General features: G+C 37.6%; 1 protein-coding gene across 3 annotated transcripts; it reads left to right on the top strand.

The window, feature by feature from the left end:
* The first annotated feature begins 6,843 nt into the window (after positions 1–6,843).
* On the top strand, positions 6,844–20,452 carry LOC311084308 (uncharacterized protein). 3 transcript variants are annotated; one of them, XM_084116261.1, is made up of 8 exons: positions 6,844–7,096; positions 7,236–7,562; positions 7,667–7,804; positions 7,924–8,042; positions 9,922–10,011; positions 10,623–10,721; positions 19,787–19,860; positions 20,028–20,452. In XM_084116261.1, exons 1-6 carry the CDS (start codon positions 7,072–7,074, stop codon positions 10,668–10,670), a joined length of 747 nt encoding a protein of 248 aa, XP_083972387.1. In that variant the 5' UTR covers positions 6,844–7,071; the 3' UTR covers positions 10,671–10,721; positions 19,787–19,860; positions 20,028–20,452. The 3 variants fall into 3 exon arrangements, with proteins under 3 accessions (XP_083972387.1, XP_083972388.1, XP_083972389.1); XM_084116262.1 differs by lacking the exon at positions 10,623–10,721; XM_084116263.1 differs by lacking the exons at positions 9,922–10,011; positions 10,623–10,721.
* The last annotated feature ends 1,536 nt before the right edge of the window (positions 20,453–21,988 follow it).

Genomic DNA, 21,988 nt, shown 5'->3' with positions numbered 1-21,988 from the left:
ACAGCAACAAAACTTGGTATGTGTATTGTTCTCATCAAGACGGACAACTTTCTAATTTACATGATATATCTCCGACCAACAGGAAGAGAGATATTTTGGTTTGAATGTGGATTTTCTGAAGAATTTTCTCTCCCTCTCTCTGTGTCTCTGTGTGTGTGAGGGGAGGGGGGATTTGACTATTGCTTTTGTATTGTTAATCAAGGTTTCAGGGGCTTTTGGGGTCCTTAACATGCTCAAAAACTCTTGAAACTTTGCACACAAGTGAGAACCCCCTGCCATCAGGGACGGGCTGAAGCTGGTACCCGGGCGTGGCAGGGGGGCTCAACAGCGCCCCCTTGAAAGGGGTCCCAAAACTTGGTCCATAGATCAAACACGCTTGCATGAATTAATATGAAACTCGGTACACATATAGATCTCATCGGGCCGAACAACTTTCCCCCGGTCAAGTTTTACGCCAGCCCAACAGGAAGTCGGCTATTATGGGTTGTTTGGAAAACGCTTGCTGTGGAATGCGGAGTACTCCTCCTAGAGAATTCATCCAATCCCCATCAAACTCGGTGTGCATGAAGTCAAGACATTGAGGATTCTAAATTGCGGACGGATTTTTGATATCTCGAACGGTTTGGCCGTGGCGAGGAAACGAAATTATGGCGAGAAAAGAGAAACACGAAGTGGTATAACTTCTGCATACATTAACTGATCTTCATGAAACTTCACCAGTGTGTTCGTGGTAAGAGGCTGATCAGATGGATGTAACTATTGTGAGCCAAAGTTATAGCGCCACCAACTGGCAGCAGGAAGTGTGTCACTTTCAACATGCTTTTGACAAAAGTGGGGGGGTTAGTTTTACCAACAGTTCCAAAAATCAGTATATATATTGGTCTCATCGAGTCAGACAACTTTCTAATTTACAGTCATTAGCTCAGAGCAAAAGGAAGTCAGATATTTTGGTTTGAATGTGGATTTTTTGGATATTTCAGACTCTGAGTTTTTAGCTACTCTTCCTAACTGGTTTATTTTATTCACACCAAACTTTTTCAAAATGATGAAAATACATTAAAGATGCTAAATTGTGAACGGATATTAAACATCTCAAACGGTTTTGCTATAGTGAGGGACTAAAGTAATGTACAAAAAGGAAACTAAAAGCCTCATCTTCTAAAAATGTAATTAAAAAACATTTATTTCTATATAAAAGTATACAAATATCACAACTAAACCCATTTTATTCTTTTTTTCAATTTAATAATTATTTATAAGTTTAAAAATAGTAATTGTACTATTTAGTCCCATAAAAGTCAAGTCATACATAGGGCTATACTGCCCTCTTGTGTTCAAAATCAGGTAGGCCTATTGTATCTACATAAAAATATACTAGGTTTGTGACGTTGAGAATATTTTACCACTGGTTAATCTATGTGTGACACCGCTGGGGGCTTTTGAATCGCCAACTTAAAAACGAAAGTAAAATATGCTCGTCCGCACTGACATTGATAGTGGTTGAGCGAGCGTTTCAAATGAATTCCTATGGAAGCCATGAGCATTTTAGTTTCATTTTAAAATTAGCACCTTTCGGGGGGTGGATTGCTTGGAATTATTTTACAAAAGCACAATGTTGTGTTTTATTGTGACTGTACACAAATATAAGTTAACACTTTGCAGTTTGAATGTCGTCCTGTATAATGACGGAGTATGTTTTTATGTGTCCACTGTTCAATCGCGCCCACGCCACACACACACACACGGTTTACTATCTTTGTGGGGACTCTCCATAGACTTAATGGTTTTTATACTGTACAAACTGTATATTCTATCTCCTCACACTAACCCTACCCCTAAACCTACCTATCCCAGAAAACTTTCTGCATTTTTACATTTCCAAAAAAACTCATTCTGTATGATTTATAAACTTGTTTACCCATGGGGACATCTATTTAGGTCCCCACTGTGACATGAGTCCCCATGAGTCTGTGTGCATTCAGGTTGAAGTCCCCACCGGGATAGGAAAACATGAACACATACACACACACACACACACACACACACACACACACACACACACATTCCAGCATTGCAATCTTGACATCGCAGCCTGTTCATTATAGCCTTAATAAAATATAATAATAAAATAGTTAACCTAACATATAAAAATTACACTGCTCTAAATAGTCAGTAGTACAATTCGTACATTCACAGTAAGCACCGCTCCACTGTGATGTTTCAAGCACATTTTTGCGCGTGTGAAGAGGATGATTTTTTTCGTCGATATTGGAACACGAGTGAAGAACAAAGCCTATAATAAAGAATAGTTTAGCATCCAAATACATCGCAAATGCTGAAACATTTTGATTCTAATGAGAGGGTTACGTGAGCCCAACAGTGCTTACTTTCGTTTTTATTTTTACATTAAATTTAAAAGATTTGTTGTGGAATATTTTGAGTGTATCATAAAATCAGAATAAGGTAATAAGGTTTCTGTCTTTTATATATATATATATATATATATATATATATATGTATATATATATATATATATATATATATATATATATATATATTTATATATAAATATAGCTGCGAGCAGCGATGAAGGGCCAAAGCCGGTGGCACCGCCACCCCGGTGCCTTTAGGTAACTAAAGGCAACGGGGTTGCGGTGCCACCGGCTTGGGCCCGTAATCGCTGCTCGCAGCTATATTTATTATTATTATTATTATTTTGTCAACCTTTCGGCCACTTTTGGGGCCCTTAACATGCTCGAAAACTCTTGAAATTTTGCACACAGGTCAGAACCCGCGGCCATCAGGGCTGGACTGAAGCTGGTACCCGGGCGTGGCAGGGGGGCTCGACAGCGCCCCCTGGAACGGGATCCGAACACTTGTCCATAAATCAGACACGCTTGCATGTAATAATATGAAACTCGGTACACATATAGAACTCATCGGGCCGAACAACTTTCGTGCTCTAAGTTTTACGCCAGCCCAACAGGAAGTCGGCTATTTAGGGTTGTTTGGAAACGCATGCTGTGGAATTTAATGTACTCCTCCTAGGGAATTCATCGATTCGCCTCCAAACTCGGTGTGCATGAAGTCAAGACATTGAGGATGCTAAATTGCGGACGGATTTTTGATATCTCGAACGGTTTGGCCGGGGCGAGGAAACGAATTTATGGCGAAAAAATGAAACAGGAAGTGTGTTATAACTTCTGCATACATTAACTGATCTTGATGAAACTTCAGCAGTGTGTTCGTTGTAAGAGGCCGATCGCACAGATGTGACTATTGTGAGTCAAAGTTATAGCGCCACCAACAGGCAGCAGGAAGTACATCACTATTAAAATGCTTTGAAATCACTGTCTTATTTTTACCAGATTTGCTTCAAACTTTATGTGTACAATGTAGACACACGGCAGATGTAAACCTGTGAAAGGATTATTGATATCTTAGATACTGTTGCCGTGGCAACGCATCAAACTTTAATATTCTTTTTTTATGCTTTTGAGACTCTTAACATACTTGAAATTGCATGAAACTCGACAGACACATCACATTTATTATCCAGTAGACATGTGCAAAGTTTCAGAAACGGGCGTGGTGAGGGGCTCAGTAGCGCCACCTTTAGTCATAAGTGGGGGTGTTAGTTTTATCAACAGCAACAAAACTTGGTATGTGTATTGTTCTCATCAAGACGGACAACTTTCTAATTTACATGAACCATCTCTGACCAACAGGAAGAGAGATATTTTGGTTTGAATGTGGATTTTCTGAAGAATTTTCTCTCCCTCTCTGTGTCTGTGTGTGTGTGAGGGGAGGGGGGGATTTGACTATTGCTTTTATATTGTTAATCAAGGTTTCAGGGGCTTTTGGGGTCCTTAACGTGCTCAAAAACTCTTGAAACTTTGCACACAGGTCAGAACCCACGGCCATCAGGGCCGGGCTGAAGCTGGGACCCGGGCGTGGCTGGGGGGCTCAACAGCGCCCCCTTGAACGGGGTTCTAAAACTTGATCCATATATCAAACACGCTCGCATGAATTAATATGAAACTCGGTACACATATAGATCTCATCGGGCCGAACAACTTTACCCCGGTCAAGTTTTACGCCAGCCCAACAGGAAGTCGGCTATTATGGGTTGTTTGGAAAACGCTTGCTGTGGAATGTGAAATACTCCTCCTAGAAAATTCACCGTGCCCCCTTCAAACTCGGTGTGGATGTAGTCAAGACATTGAGGATGCTAAATTGCGGACGGATTTTTGATATCTCGAACGGTTTGGCTGTGGCGAGGAATCGAATTTATGGCGAGAAAAGAGAAACACGGAAGTGGAATAACTTCTGCATACATTAACTGATCTTGATGAAACTTCAGCAGTGTGTTCGTGGTAAGAGGCCGATCAGATGGATGTAGCTATTGTGAGTCAAAGTTATAGCGCCACCAACTGGCAGCAGGAAGTGTGTCACTTTCAACATGCTTTTGACAAAAGTGGGGGGGTTAGTTTTAACTACAGTAAAGAAAAAATAGTTTGTATATTGTTCTCATCAAGCCGGACAACTTTCTAATTTACATTCAATAGCTCTGGCCATCAGGAAGTCAGATATTTTGGTCTGAATGTGGTTTTTTTTGCAAAATCAGCCTCTGAATTTTTAGCCACTCCTCTTAAACTATTTATTTTATTCGTACCAAACTTTTTCAACATGATGAAACTACATTAAATATGCTAAATTGTGAATGGATAATAAATATCTCAAACGGTTTTGCTATGGCGAGGGATTAAATAATGTCCAAAAAGGAAACACTAAAAATCTTCTAAAAATGTAATTATATACCATTTATTTCTATATAAAAGTATACAAATATCACAACTAAACCCATTTTATTCTGTTTTTGCAATTCAAGAAGAATGAAAAAGTTAAAACAGGCTATTTAGTGCTATTTGGTTCAACAAAAAAGCAAACATAGGGCTATACTGCCCTCTTGTGTCCAAAAGGACATCAAAATAGTATATAAAACTTTTTACCAGGTAGGCCAATATTGTATTTAAATATACATGTATTAGGTATGTGTCTGAGGATATTTTCCCACCGGTTAATCGACGTGTGACACGAGTGGGTGCTTTTAAATCGCTAATATAATAGTGTAAGAAAAATAATGATAATGTTGCACACACAAATCACACACATGTGGGAAAGAATGATGCTTTTAAACAACACTAAACCGCCATTAGGTGTCGCCAGGCATCCATCTTAATAAGCGAGTCATTGATTCATTCGTTCAAACGATTCGTTCGAATGAGTCGATCATGATTAAGACAGATGTTTATGGATTGATCATTCAATCTTTGAGTCAACCGATTCGTTAAAAATGCTGAATCGTTCAGTTATGAGAAAACACGTGATGCGTGATGGTTCTGCCGTGATCTTTGTTTAACTATTTTCGCTGCTGAAACAGAACAAAAACAGTCAACATTGCATCTAAAATGTAAGTGACTTAATTGTAACTGTTTATTAACCTGTTGTATGAAATCTAGGGGTGGGAGAAAAAATTTATTCTTAGATGCATCGCGATGCGGACGTGGACGATTCTGAATCGATTCACAAATGTCAAAAAATCGATTCTCTAAAAAAATATTTTTCTAATAACGTAATATTGACGGAAGGCAAAAGGCGGAACTCTAAGCGGACGTGCGTGCAGTCTGTGGCGCGCACATAACAGAGAAGTTTCTTCTGCTCACCAAGGCTGCATTTATTTGATTAAAAATACAAACAAAAACAGTAATATTGTAAAATATTATTCCAATTTAAAACAGCTGCTTTCTATTTTAATATATTTTAAACTGTTATTTATTCCTGTGATCAAAGCTGAGTTTTCAGCATCATTACTCCAGTCGTCACTGTCACATGATCCTTCAGAAATTATTCTAATATGATGATTGATACTCAAGAAACATTCATTATTATTTTAAATGTCGAAAACAGTTGTGTACAGTCTTTGATGAATAGAAAGTTCAAAAGAACAGCATTTATCTGAAATCTAAAGCTTTTGTAACGTTAAACACTACCGCTCAAAAGTTTTGGGTTAGTAATAATTAAAATTTTATTTTTTGGGGAAATAAATAAAATAAATCAGTACTTTTATTTATGAAGGATGAGTTAAACTGATCAACAGTTACAGTAAAGACATTTATAATGTTAAAAATATATATATTTGAAATATATGCTGTTCTTTTGAACTTTACATTCATCAAAGCATTTTGAAAAAAAAAAAAATCTGTACACAACTGTTTTCAACATTGAAAATAATAATGAATATTTATTGAGCATCAATCATCATATTAGTATGATTTCTGAAGGATCATGTGACACTGAAGAGTGGAGTAATGATGCTGAAAACTCAACTTTGATCACAGAAATGAATTACTATGTAAAATATTTAAAAATTGAAAACAGCTGTTTTAAATTGGAATAATATTTCACAATATTACTGTTTTTGTTTGTATTTTTAATCAATAAATGCAGCCTTGGTGAGCAGAAGAGACTTCTCCTAAAAACATTAAAAATCTTACTGACCCCAAACTTTTGAACAATAATATATATATATAATATATATGTATGTGTGTGTATGTATATATATATATATATATATAAATAAATAAATATAGCTGCGAGCAGCGATGGAGGGCCAAAGCCGGCGGTACCGCCACCCCGGTGCCTTTAGGTAACTAAAGGCACCGGGGTTGCGGTGCCACCGGCTTGGGCCCGTAATCGCTGCTCGCAGCTATATTTATTTATTTATATATATATATATATATACATACACACACATACATATATATATATATATATTTATTATTACAGTTACACATGAGATTCATACTTTTAGCAAGGCAATTATATACATTATCTAAGTGTGTGAACGTATAGAATAAAAGACTGCACTTGTGGTCAGTCTAAACTTGACTTTAACTTCCTCTTGATGTGGGTAAAATGAAGCTCTAGTCTGAGGTGAAGCTCATCTCCAAAGAGGCGTGAAACAAACAAGACTGCATCAGGAAGTGCTCTGCCAGTTGTTTTAACAAAATGAGGATTATGCAACTTCCACTCTGTGAGTATTACAAATTATAAATATCTTTTTATATACTTGGTAATTATGTCACTGTATATTTATGCTGTTTTAACAGCCTAATAATGTCATTTGCAAGTGGAATACTCCTAATGTTTGTATGATTGTTTATTTCCTGCAGATTTACTTATATGGTGTCAAGCTGCAGAGACTTTGACAACACAGTTCACAGATTTGGGTCAAACTGTGACTATAAACTGTGAACTTGGTTTAGAAGAGGTGACATGGATGTTGCTGAATCTACCAGATCCTCCGGTTATGATAGTACGCTCCTTGTCAAACCCACCAACACCGTTTTACTTCAACCAAATATTTAAACAGAAATATTCTGTGCAATCAAATCGTCTGATCATAAATAACATCACTATCGATGAGTTAGGTGTTTATTACTGCACAAACTCAGACAGAGCTGTAAGATTCAATGGCGGCACCAGTCTACACATCACTGGTGAGCGATCTTTCAATTATTGCTTCATACTTGTTATCCATTGCATACTTTTTTTAGACACTTAAGATTCTCAATAGTTGCTCTAAACAGCTTTTTATTTACAGCCCCAACTCAATTAACCGAGTTAACTGAGTGTCAGAATCACACAGAGGTGAAGTACGTTCAGCAGAATCAGACACCATGGCGGACATTTACTATCATCTCTGCTCTGCTGAATGCTGTTCTGGTCATTGTGGTTATTGGTGAGTTTAAGTAACAACAATGTGACTCCATCTGTAAAAACACAAATATAATAAGCTTCTACAGTTCTAATTTGTTGAGATTGTCACATATTTTGTTACTAAACTGAATTCACCGTTAGGGCTGTTAAAGGTGTTTGCTGTTGGAAATAAAATACCTGGAGGACGATTACAAGAACTTCATACCACTGATCTACAGCAAACACAAGAAGTTCAACCTCAAGAATCACACCAACCACTGGTAAGTTACATGTGACATCTCTCATTTCCAAAAACAAACAAACAAGCAAACAAAAAACTTGGTACTTATATAATTATTTTCTCTATTACTCTTTTTAAAATGAAGATTTGATTGTTCCATGAAGAACCTTTAACATCCATGCAATAATTTTATCACAGAAAAAAGACTTCATGGTTAAATTGTTATTTAAATTTTTAAATGTTCTTCACACTAAGAAAAAAAAAACGGTGATAAAGTAAGCAGCGCATCAAAACAACGAAGCGGTTCACACCACAAGTGCTTAGGGTCGTTTACGGTAATGCACGGTAATATGGTAACATCTTTTGGTGCTACATCCTCTAATATTTTCATCTAGAGCCAAATGTGCTTCATTAAAGCCCTTTCCACTCCATGCGCATTGTTTCCCTCTCCTGCTAAGACGTAAAGTCCTATATAAGGAGCTGCGGATGACATGGTTATTTTTTAACAACAGTAGCAGAAACATTGTGAGCAGCAAAATAGATACTTTAACTAAAACACTGCAGAAAATGAGAATGCAGCAAATACAATTTTTTTTTTATCTGTCATACAGATGAATCAGACCGTTTAACTAAACCAGGTTTGTGGACAAGTTATTTTATGGTGCCTTTAGATTTGTTCATACATTCAGCATTATTAATCAGCATTTTAAGAGTATTTTACATGACAAACAATGTTATTGGAAAATTATTTAAGGGAAGATGGCAAGGGAAGACAAACTTTGAAATTACTAGTTAACTTTGTTTTATCCTCATGATGAGAATTTTGATTATTAGATTATGTACGTGTTTTTGTTTTTAGTAGTTTATTACTTTGTGCAAAATATAAAAATAGTCCATACTTTTCTTAAGAGGTAAACCCTGCACTCCCAGTATGTTTTCTCAGTCACAAGGCCTTCTATGTTCCATACACGTAGGTGTCTAAATAAATATTAATAAAAAAAGCCTGATAAAGCCTGATCTAACCTTTTTATATTCATATCCAGTTGGGAGAAATATTTACTTTTTTGTAAACATTCTTAGACATCACTACTTTGGCTCTCTGGGCCCAATATTCTCATCTTTGACTATTTTGAGTGTTTAGTTTTTTTTTTTTTTTTTTTTTTTTTTAAGTACTATGGCTGCCCGATGGAAATTAATAATAATAATAATAATAATAATAATAATAATAATAATAGTACCAAAAATGCATTGTCCAGACCTCTGCTGGGAAGGAAACAGAAACTGGACCTCTTGGATCTTTAATTGAATACCCCTGTTTTAGGAACTGTTCATTGAAAGGTTTTTAGGGGAACAAAAATTAAGCGTAGCATCAGTTCTGTCAGGTCACGTTAGTCAAGCTCACATCAGCTGACTCTCAGCTGATCCACGTCTACCTAAAGGAATACGACACCTATCACCGTATACATATATAAGCTCCTTCAGTCTCAGCAGCGATTGCGTTTCTCAGGAGCTAATTACCCTCCTCCATCCCCAGCTCCTCCTCTCGCCCAGTCAGAATTTGGCATTATGATTCCCCTTGAATCAGAATAAATTCTTGAATCATGTTGTACTTTAAAATCTTGAATTAATGATATCTGCAATACATTCATGTTGGTTCTGTTTACCCTAAGGAGGGTTATTACTGCATGGATGCGCAGGGAGTTCTTGCCCAGAACAGAACCATACCGCCAATCCATAACTGTATGCTAATTGTCAATCGTATTTGACGATAGTTGTCCTGACAGACATTGCTCGTCTATGGAATCACTGCAAAAACCCACTTTTGCAACCTCTATTTTTAAGAGTGTACAAGACAACTGCAATGTGTTATTTACCAGTGTTTACAATTTCTAATATTATTTTCCTCATTGCTCTTTCAGTACAACTTTTCAAAGGTGCATAAAACGTTCAGGCCCAGTCAAGTCGACAGCACCTTTGCTGCTGTAAAGCTGGCAAAATCCCAAACGCAAGTATGTTACACATTATACAGTTTCAAGGATCATCAATAAAAAGAAATTCAGAGGGACAGATGTATTACTGTATTACTACATCAGGGTCATGTATTACTATATAGTCATTGTTTTTGGAGTAAAAAAATGTTACCAACAGTTTTTTAGGAATATTTTTAGTGCAACATTACTCTTGCTTTTTTGCTTAAATATAACCTATATTTTAAGACGCGCATTGTACACTTAATGTCCCACTTCCCTTTCACTTCTTATGCATGGTTTTGTCATATACCTGAAATGACTGGTTTAAACTGGTTTTGTTGATGTAAGTGTTTGTTTTGTAAGTGTAGCCTGACATAATGGAAAGTTTTTTGACTGCATGGCAACCTCAGCTCAGATGTGTGAAGAAATTGTAAAGAGTGCTGCTTATGTTTTGTATTGAATGGTACATGGTAATATATGTAATTCAGGTTTATTAAAAGTTCAATCTAAAGATAAAATGTTGATAAAGCATTGAAAGATATAGTAACGAAGCTGTACAATATACATTTTTTATGACAAATATATATATGATATGCATCTAACACAAAAAAAGAATTAATAAAGAATTCTCTCTTGTCTGTGTGGTCGAGGTTTGTGTTTCCGCTCACAGGACGAGATGTGTGAATGATCACATATAGCAGATATTATTCATCTGGATCAGACAATGAAGATCATACAGCTGCAGATCTGTGAGTTTCTCACAGCACATTTGATCGAGTCAGTTTTCTTATGATTTTACATCTTAATAAATTAGTTTTTCTTACTCTCATAGATCTGTTCATGTGGTCTCAAGCCACAGAGTCCAAGGGTGTTTTCACACCTATAGTTTGTTTTGTTCCGAAACAGGCACTTAATTTGTTACAATGTTGCATTTTCTTCTTAGTGTGGTTTGTTTTCATAAGGCAACCTTTCAAAGCGTACCAATGTGTTCACGCAAGTCACATGAGAGTATACTGTCCTCTTATTGGTCAGTGTTTCCTTTTCGTTATCCATCAAGATGACTGACAAGTTCGCTACATGAGCTTATTGTGGCTTTATTTGTAACTGTCGAGACACACGCAAACAGTATACTAATGTAGCCGTCATTGCCGCTGTTAACATCCAACCAATCCAGTAACATCCCAAGCTCAAATATCTACTGCATATGTCCCTCACTCACACCAAGGAGTGACCGTAACCAGATTTTCACTTCAGTTTCAGGCAGACAAGTGCGTAACAGCTTTAGTACATCAGGCAGCAACAGAAAACAATGCCACTTCCTCCACGTCTGTCATTTCTGTGGCGGAGCTCATGCCCTTTCCATTTGCCCTGTACGCCGCTCCTCTGCTAACCTTAATAAAAAAGATTTGAAAGTATCTCTCTTCTCCAATTTTTATGTCTTCTGGACAACCATCCAGACAAAAACACGATCTTTAAGGCCTGAAGGAAGGTTTTGACCCTGGTCTGGAAGTACTTGATTCCAGCTTCATCTGCAATAACTTGCAATCTGTGACAGCCGAACCCGACATGGTGGAAGCCCTCATCAAAATTAGATTCTGGATTCATGATTGGCTCTTTTGATTCTCTGCCTTTCCAATTATTCTGCATAAGTTCAATTGGAGTAACCACCAGAATATTTTCTGGCAAAAAATGTATCCTCATTGATCTCTCCGCTCCTCATGAAAATTCCCAACCCAGTATCAATAGTTTAATTCCATTAGATGAATTCTCCCTGCACTACCATGACTTTATTATAAAAAAACGCTGGTTTTGGAGCCTGGCTAGTAAAGGTTGACAAAATATCTGCTTTTAAAGTTCACCCAGATTTCTGGCATCTGTTTGGCATTTGTTGGTACGAAATTTTTTACTTCGTAGTCCGTCTAACTTGAACTCAAAATATTTGACATGCTTTCCGAAGCGCTCTGCTGTATCCTACAAAACAATCATGCAATCCCATACCTCATCCATCTCCTCAACGACTTCACAACACATTTGTACGCACATGAATTTGTTCTTAAAGGAGAACTCCGGTCAATTTTAACAATGAGCTCATTTTTTTGTCAATTTGGAGTGCTGTCAATACAGAGAACAACGCCAAAAATCGGTGTTGCCTACACCGTGTTATCCTCTTTTTAAAATTTGCACCCTGTTGACTTCAATGGGGCAATATTTAAACCTGCTTTTAGCCTCTTAACATCCTTGATGTGTCATTACAAATAGTAGTCTCTATAGTCTCTTCTACATTTTATTGGTTTTCACGCACCTGGACTTACAACTAGCCTTCATCTGAGCGCAACAATATTTCCTTGTCTTCTAAGTTTACTCAAGTGAAAGAATGTGACTAATAAACGTAGGCCTATAGCACTATGCATTATATTTTGAAAAAGAAGTAGATTATCTTTATATCAAAACCTTAAATTTTCTCTGGACTCGATGATAAATACATGTCTGACCGTTGGAACGAACCAAAAAAAAACTAGAAAATCGCATTCATAACGATTTATGGTGATTTTATTTCCGTTAGACCTTTGCCTACATTGACGCTGATGCATTAAAGAGGAGGGGCTCCCCTGTTCCAAGATGGCGGCTCTATTGACGCATTCGTTCCAATGAACTGCCGTATACAAGGCGACATCTAGTGTATATATCTATTTATAAACGCTAGATGTCTTATGGCGCAGTCACTTCCGGCATCACCGTTTGGCCATCTTGTCACAGTGAAGCTGTGAATTAAGGTGAGTGATCAGCATGCACACAAATCCTCTTATCTCGCTGAAATCTTGACGGATTTACAAACGGTTTGGTTTCTTACAAACGTTATTAACGTGGCTATAATTCCGAATGCTTGAACATACATGTTATAATTATTCATATGTATGCAGTGTATGTATGCAGTGTCATAACTACATCTCTGACGTTTATAACAAACCAAACCGTTTGAAAATCGGTAGAAAATTTAGCAAGTTATGGTTATTTAAAAGTACATGCACCATTAAACGAGTGAGCGAGCACACTGTGGCAAGATGGCCGCCACGTGCGGACGTCGACCTCCGTTGGCCAGCAGCGCGCACGAGACATCTAGCGTTTATATGATATCTATGGTCCAGTGGTGTAGTCTAGTTTTTTGTAGTGAGTATACTGTAATATAACACCCCCCCCCCCCCGCCTCATACTCACCCATCCCAGAGCGTCACCCCATAAGCACCACCACACTCACTAATGCATACAGTATGCATCGACATGAAATTGAGAGCATTATGAAATATTAGGTGTTATCAACATGTCAATTTATTATAAGCAACACAAGACTTTAACAGCCAATGACATTTACAGCTGGGGAGACTGGACTGATTTTCTACTGTTTAGTGTTAATCACCATCTAATTTAGCCAGTTAAGAGCTACATTTAGCCTTAGATGTTATATGAATATGGTCCCTGAAGCACAGGTTTTATCAGCTGACAATTTTCCAAAAAAAAATACAAAAATAATAATGAAACATTATAGGCACAAATACAAATTTACTTTTAGAAATGGTGTTTAAAAAGAAAAAAGAAAAAAAAAAGGTGTTATTGTTTTGGCAAGTTTACTGTTTAAATTATAACATGTATGAAAACTTGTGTGATATTCCCTTAAAATAACGTTTTAATAGATTTTATTATTATTATTATTATTATTATTATTTTAAAATTCATTTTACTGTGCAATTTCTTTCTAATTTCTTTGAGTTAGACCAAACTTTTATTTTGGTGGGTTGTAGACATTTGAGTTTCTGTGTGTTTTAATAAACTATTATTATTATTATTATTATTATTATTATTATTATTATTATTAGGCCTACTTGAAGTATACTCTACTGTGCAATAGTAATATATTTCTGTTATAATTTCAAGTTATACCGAACTTTTATTTTGACAGGTTGTTTTGAAGACATTACAGTTTCTATGTGTAGGCTATATGAAACGAATGAATGACGATAGTTTTGTCAAATTAAATGGTGAAATTCTCGTGCAGTGACTCTCATAGCAGCTCTGCGATGAAAGTGCACATGTGTATCCTATCCTACATCATGTCTCAATACAGTGAAACGCTGAAAACACCACGAGCGTGCGTGAGTCAGCGTGCTTCAGTGTGTGTGTGTGTGTGTGTGCGTAGGGGAGCACACACTGAGCGCTCATTCCCAGAGACGCGTAGAACAATTGCAGTCTCTTTTAACTTTAATATTCACAGACACTGGTCCATATCATATCTCTACTTTTGATTTATTCATTCAAAAATAGCCAAATTCCGTGATGACGTTCTGCTTAGCAAGCTCCATTTGTGACTGGATTCCGCGATTCGGTGTCGCTTCGCAAACACTGACGGGGTGAATTTATGAATGAAAGTGTGAAAGTTCTGACACAAAACGAAGTTGTTACGTATCCTCACGATTTTTTAAGTGGGTATACGGAAATCCTTGGCCTTTTCTAGTGGGTATACGGCGTATACCTGCGTATCACGTAGACTACACCACTGCTATGGTCGCAACTGCGTGATGTGAACATTTGATGACTCGCTTAATTTTGTTCAAATGGGAGCGACGATTCGCAACCATTGAGCCAATCACTGAAATAGTGTGGGAATGTGCGGGAACTGCTGGATTTTAAGTGAGAGAGTCCTCCCAACAGTGCTAAAAATAAACGTGTGAGAGCGTGTTATTGGCTATATGTCATGTTATAGCCAGATATGATGACGCTACTGCAACACGCATCACGACAGATGAGCGATCCATTCATCAAGCTAACGCGAAAACTGCCGCGAATTAAAGTGAAAGTAAGTCGTAGACGCTCATCACACAATCACATTCATTAAAGAAACGAAATGATATTAGGCTAACGGTTACCTGTGCTGCTGTCGCTCTCTCCTATCGCTGATATTGAAATGAGCTTATGATGATCAATAAAATGCTGGTCATATCTGTTGCTTTTGGTGACGTGAACTAGGCCTACATTAAATCCGCATATAACGCGGGAATAGAAGGTCCGATTTAGTTTTGCGAAAACACACAATGTGACTAGGTGTAAATGGAATCGTTTTGATCAGTAAAAACGCATGAAATCGTTTTGATCAGTAAAAACGTATGCAGTGACCAGGTGTAAACAGGCCGCTACACCATAAAAAAAGTAACGTAAACACTTAGTGAGCTAGATACGCAACACAGTATGAAGCCTATAGTCATCATCTCAAAAGACCAAGTGCAAAAACAAAACAAAATAATGAACTCCCTCTCACTATCAATAGGCCTACTTGCAAATGAGTATCACAATTTTATTTTAATTATGTCCCACCAAAAGACCAAGTGCATAAACTGAAGTTACGACCAAAACAGTCCACACTTAGGACAGGAAGACGACAAAAACTCATTTTTGATGTAACTTAATATAGGCTACTCCAAGTACTGCAAAGGAAAAAAGCAAGCAGGCATTTGTTTTGTTTTTAGCACTTTATACTTTATTGAGGTGTTCATTCTTTTTATATATTTTGAAGTAGGTTAAAATAATAATTGCATAATTATTAAACAGGTAACGTTAGTTCACCCAAAATAGAAAATTCTGTCATTTATTACTCTCCATCATGTCGTTCCAAACCCGTAAGACTTTCACTCATCTTCAGAACACAAATGAAGAACTTTTTGATGAAATTGAGAGATTTCTTTCCCTCCATTGACAGCCTACACAACTACCACTTTGATGCTTCGAAAAACGTTCATAAAAAGATCATAAAACTAATCCATATGAATTGAGCAGTTTAATCAACTTTTTTCACTGTGCTCCTATATTTCTTTGTGTGCTCCTAAATTTTTTCATTTAGGAGCACATGTACTCCTTGGGAAAAAAGTTAGCGTAGAGCCCTATATATATATAGCGTACTTGTGATGATTCCAACTTGTGTTCTGTCTTGTGTGTTCCTGGACTTTTATGTTATTTCCTGTCTTGCTCCATGTTTTGTAGTCCTTTGTAGTTTTTCTTGTTGATTAGTTCCTGATTGTTGCCAGTTGTGCCTTGTTTGCCAATCTCCCCTTGAGTTTATATATATAACCAAGTGTTTCAGTCTTGGCACGTTGTGTGAAGCTGTTGCGTTCCTGCTCTTTTATCATGTTTCATGTTTCGACCCTCTAGTCTAGTTGGATTATCTTTGTTTTCATTTTCAATAAATACTGCTGCAACTGGATTCACACCTCTCTTCGTCCCTGCTTACTAGGGATGGGGAAATGAAGCCTTATGAATCACTTTGGCTTTCCCCTGACTGTTCCAGGAAAAGATTAATTCATACGTAACATCACTGCACGTAACAGTTCTCATCTTTGCACCAATACAATTACACTTTAATAATTTGTTTTACTACCAAATTACATGTAATATCGAATTAATTAAACTTACAGTGGAATGTTTTCCTCACTATCTCGCGATTTCGGGGCACGTGATTTCCTAAACCTAATGCATAATGGGATAGCCTACGCTCAAGGGGGTCGCACACCAGACAAGAAGCGCAGCGCTACGTCTTTAAAATTCAAACACATTATTCTCTATGAGTGTCCACACACCGGCGGCGCCATTCAGCGTCTGTCCGTGGCGCCCAGCTACGGCTCAGGACCTTGTTCAAAATCATGCCACGCCACAGAGCGCCATTTACATAGTTTTATATTACATTTACAATTATTTGTCTCAAATCGAAGTTAATGTATACTGACTTCACCCTATGCTGCAATATACATTTAGTTTTACATTCATTTACAGAAATCAGCTGCTTGAATGAAAATTGCTGATGTTATCAGATTTTCAGGTGATATTCTCAATTCATTCGGTTAAAGCTGCAGTCCGTAGTTTTTCCTCTTTGTCGCCATCTCTGTTTGAAATCTGCAATTGCAGTTATTTGCGGAATTATCAACTTTACGTGGGTTGTACATCGGCATGAAACAGCGCGGATGAATCCAATGTTTTGAGGAGAGTGTGCGGCTGTCAGTCACCGCGCCGGTGTGGATACGGGCATTCAGAATCACAGAATATACTTTTTGGAAGTATGACCAATATTAGAATTTTCAATGGAAAATGACGTCTGAACAAGTAAGTAACATCCACTTTTGTTCTGATCAACTAAGGGGAAAAAAAGCATTGCAGTAAATCGCGCTGATTAAATCTAACGATTGCTTATCATATCATGTCAAACCATGCAAATCATAGAAGAGCAGTTATTTTGTACAAACAAATAACAATCATAGTGCTATGAAATAAACGTTATGCATAAACGTGTTATAATATAACATAATATAAACATCTTACGTCAGGAAAAATTTATTCAGATCCAATACTTGACAACGGAGGAGGCGGGTTTGATTTTCTTGGAGTAGAGGTGAATTGCTCCCTCTCATAACTAGCACAAAATAATTCATATTTACCATAATAGCAAAACGAGAAAGGCACAACAAAGGAAACTCCGTAACTGTGTAAATTAAGCGAACAAGTGTGCTACTGTTATGTAATTAAACTATTGAAATGTCTTGCCTGTCTAGCAAAAAAAAAGCCGTCTCTGTGTTCGTTTTGAATCCCTTTAAAACACGGAGTTCACGCCATCTTTCAAAAGCCCTGCCGATGTTTATCCTTGTTTTCGCATGGCCCGGTTGCAGTCTCTTTTTTTCTCTAGTCACAAAGTCTTTTGGGTTTTATAAGTGGTGAATCTCCAGTTGTCACTGGTGATTGTCGTTTGAAACATTCTGGATCTGTTATAAGTTTAATTATTTCAAGTGCTGTGAGAAAAGGCTATAAATCTACAACTCGAACATCCTCACAGGCAATATAGTCGGGACTCCTTCTTTATGTGGACAGATGTGACGTAATGACGCAAAGACATGCTTGAATTTCCCACAGAAATCCACCAGTACCACTGGAATTAAAATCATTATTAAAAGCGAACCGATTTGAATCGAGCTAAGGCAAGCAGATAGTTTTGAACACTGGCTGGTTATGTTTTTTTTTATTTTGGATAATTTTTAACACAAAAAAGTTACGGACTGCAGCTTTAACGGACGCTCTGAGGTAAAGTGTTTAGACTGCAGACTTAGCAACGATTGTATTTAATTGTACAGTACAATCATAACATAGTAAACAGACATTATCTTAATTCCATAATGTCCTTAAACATAACAATATTGCTGGCCATAAACTGAGAAAGTGCGCGTCCGGTGTGCGATACCTCGAGTTGTCCTAGACGCGACGTGGCGCGGCGCTGCACTTCTCGTCCGGTGTACGACCCCCTTTACGGTACGTTCACACGGGGCGTCAGCGTCAACGCTTCCCATTGACTTTGAATGGGTGACGTCAAGCGTTGCCGAAAAGAATTGTGGATCCGTCGGCGGCGCTTCACTGGCGTTGCTCGCGGCAGAAGTTGAGAATTTTTCAACTTCTGCCGCGAGCAACGCCAGTGAAGCGCCGCCGACGGAAGCGTCAGCCAATCAGATCGCTCTATGCAAATACAGTAGCCAGGCGGCAGCCAATCACGTTCATCCTGTTCAAGAGCAGCAAACTGAGGATAAATTTTAAAATGGAGGAGAAACTAATTATTGCGGTGGGCAATCACCCGGTCCTTTATGACCATTGAATGACAATGAAGCTTGTTGTTGAGTTCCTGTCTAATTTCATTGGCTGACGCTGCTATGACCATGGCGTCAGTGCCAAACTTCAGCCACGCCTTCCGTCAAGCGTTGACGCTGACGACCCGTGTGAACGTACCGTTAGCCTCGGATAGTGTTGCCTTGTCCAAATATCCACACTTGCGGTCTTGGCCACTTGAGAGCGCGTGCACGCGACAGGAAGTAAGTGCGCAAGACTGTCCCGTGTCTTAAAAATGGCAAAGTGCAGAGTCCTAAATGCACACACTATCTCGAATACCGCTCCGAAGCTAAGTGTATCCCATCATGCATTATGTTCAGGAACTCATGTGCCCCGAAATCGCTAGATATCGAGGAAAACATTCCACTGTAATTTAAATTAATTAGATACATATAATTTGGTAGTAAAAACAAAGTGTTGCACATTTTATTGGTGCAAAGATGAGTATGGCATGTGTAGGCCTATTTTGTACAACATTTGCAACTGTTTTTATCACTTAAAGCAACACTAAAGATAATTTTTTACCTTAAAATAATGTTTCCAAAATCGTTTCAGTGGTTCATCAATTCGTAATAGGGTGAAAGGCACTTCTGGATTCGCTTTGCAGCCCTATATCTGCTATAACCACACTATGCAAGTTTGCCAGATCGGGTCGCGTTTCTGTAGTTCAAATGAGACATACATACTACAAATTTGACTTGCTTTACGTCAAGCGTCACAATAGTCAGTATTTTGTTTTTCTTCGTTTATGATGTCGCAATACATCATACTTTCATAAAATCATGCAACATACTCTACCTTGTCTGTGGACGTCGTTCATTCCAAAGCCGGTGCTGGATAAACAGCGAGCGAGCGTGCAATGGTAGACTGCGATAGGCTAAATTATTTACGACAGCGGTAATGGACAACTTCCAACCTGTAGGAAGACCGAAGAGGAAAAGTTCCTTAGTGTTGCTTTAATAAGAAGCACCACAATTTTAAATTTGTGTCTTCTGTTAGTTACATAGTGACTACTGAACAGACATGCAGAAGTTTTTTTTAACATGCAAAGTATTGAAAATATAATAAATAAAAGCGTGTGTTTTTTTTTTGTTTTGTTTTTTTTGTTTTGTTGTTGCCTTTTTTGTTTCAGGTTTGGTGAAGAGATTTGCAGACTCAACTACAGCATGTAAAGAAAGTAACAGTGGAGACGTGAATGAGACGCAGGTGAGAACAAACATTTACATAGAAACAGTAACTTACCATCATCTCACACCTTCACTGCTGCTTCACACGCAAGCATGGGTTAGTACTTCCGATCATGTGAAAATAATCTATAATTACAACTATGCTGTGCTAATAATAGTTTAACATTAATATCTTGTCTCCTTCAGTTTGCTGAATCCGTCTTGCTGAAGCATCTCAGTGGAAGCAGGTTTTGTCAGACTGAGTGCAGCTTCTCTCTTCTACAGTCAATAACAGATGAAGGAGGATTTACAGAACAATCAGACCATCTCAATGATTTATGACCAACACTTCACATCTAAATAAACATGTTATGAAATGTCATTTCATTTGTGCTTTAAAAACATGTTGGCTTGAACAAATAACTTGAATTCGAGGTGAAAAACTGAAAAAATAAAGTGGTTTTAGAAACTGCAGTCGAAGGTTAAACCTCCACTCTAGACAAAGGTGACAAACTCTGTTTATCACTGGTTGTGAACTAACCAAACCACTGGAACATGTTTCTGGTTTTGGTTTGTGCTTCAGTTGAGTTTAATCAAATGGTGTAGCCTGTAACATTTTTATTCTGAAAACAAAAAGAGTAATAAAATAGTAGTTATTTGATAGTTATAGTTATTTAATAACTACTATAATAATAAAAAATAACTACGTAAGGGTTAATGCCCGACGAGGTGTCCATTATCAGGTTTTAATGGACGACAGCGAGGCGGTTGCCTCCGCCGAAGTCCATTAAAACCTGATAATGGACACCTCGAAGGGCATTAACCCGCTTATACCATGGTTACTTACGAAAGAAAGAAATATTTAATCAATTAATAATACTTTAATGTGTTTTAGAGTAAAAATCGTGAGGGTTTTTATATATTAAGTTGAGCGCACTATTTAATATCTCCCGTATACAGGCGTTGCCAAGCAACGTGGCCACAGCGACCCGACCGCAGCAGTTGATCAGTGAGTTTGAGCCAGCGCAATCATTTAGAACTGTCATCAGGCAAATTGACGGGACGCCTTTCCTAGGTGTCCATTATCACTTTTTAACGGACACCCTGCAGCCAATCAGAATCGAGTATTCACCCAGACCATGGTATAATAGTTAATAACTACTCTAATAGTTATTTGATATTCCTCAAAAAAATGGGATCATCTTGTAGTACAATTGAAAATACAGTTGGATTTTTTATATACTGAAAACAGATGTTGCAATCTAAATCATCTTCATAAAATTGAATGCAAGATAACAATTCATATTTTCTTAAAGGCTTTTATATAAGTAAATATTGTTTTTAAAAAAGTATCATTATTTAAAGCATGCATTACTATTAATATATTCTATCAGGCTTTAAAGGAAATCTCAACCAGAACATTAACCATTAACATGACGTTAATAATGTTACAATAGATACTGTAAGGGGTTTTACAGTCAAAGACCCAGAACCAGATATGATGAATGAAGACCCGGAGTCAGAATTATAATAAATTAAAGAAATGATTTACTGAAGATAGTTTGCAGTTTCATCAGCAGAAGTTCAGCTTCAAGACTCACACAGGAGTTCGTAGGCCGCCTCGCTTACAGTTACAAAGATCACAGCAGTTATACCCTTCACCAAGGTCTAAGCTACGTCCTTGCTTCAGGTTGCAGTTTCTGATTGGCTAAGAAATAGATAAACATAGTAATTTTCCACACATCTACAGATAGACTGAAGCATATCTCCATCGATTATGCAGCTGACACTCGGACCCTGAAGTCAGGCACGTCGTGACCTTCCAGGTCGCAGATTTGGGTTGCTGGGTGCCAGCATGTCCCGAACAACAACTCAGTCAATAATAAGCACAGCATAGTTGTAATTATAGATTATTTTCACATGATCTGAAGTACTAACCCATGCTTGCGTTTAAAAACAGCAGTGAAGATGTGAGAGGATGGTAAGTTACTGTTTCTATGTATTAAATGTCTGTTCTCACCTGCGTCTCATTCACGTCTCCACTGTTACTTTCTTTACATGCTGTAGTTGAGTCTGCAAATCTCTTCACCAAACCTGAAACAAAAAAGGCAAAAAAACAAAAAAACAACAACACAAAAACCTTGCATCACAGTAAGTATATTGTGATT

This window comes from Abramis brama (assembly GCF_963993115.1).
Source record: "Abramis brama genome assembly, chromosome: 6".
NCBI classification, from domain to species: Eukaryota; Metazoa; Chordata; class Actinopteri; order Cypriniformes; family Leuciscidae; genus Abramis; species Abramis brama.
Note: the sequence above shows the minus strand (reverse complement) of the source record. Positions and strands in the feature narration are given on the sequence as shown.

Coding starts and splice junctions, on each gene's coding strand:
- LOC311084308 (XM_084116261.1), top strand. CDS start 7,072: ATGAGGATTATGCAACTTCCACTCT. Junction 7,805..7,923: donor TCTGGTCATTGTGGTTATTG/GTGAGTTTAAGT, acceptor ATTCACCGTTAG/GGCTGTTAAAGGTGTTTGCT. Junction 8,043..9,921: donor AAGAATCACACCAACCACTG/GTAAGTTACATG, acceptor TTGCTCTTTCAG/TACAACTTTTCAAAGGTGCA.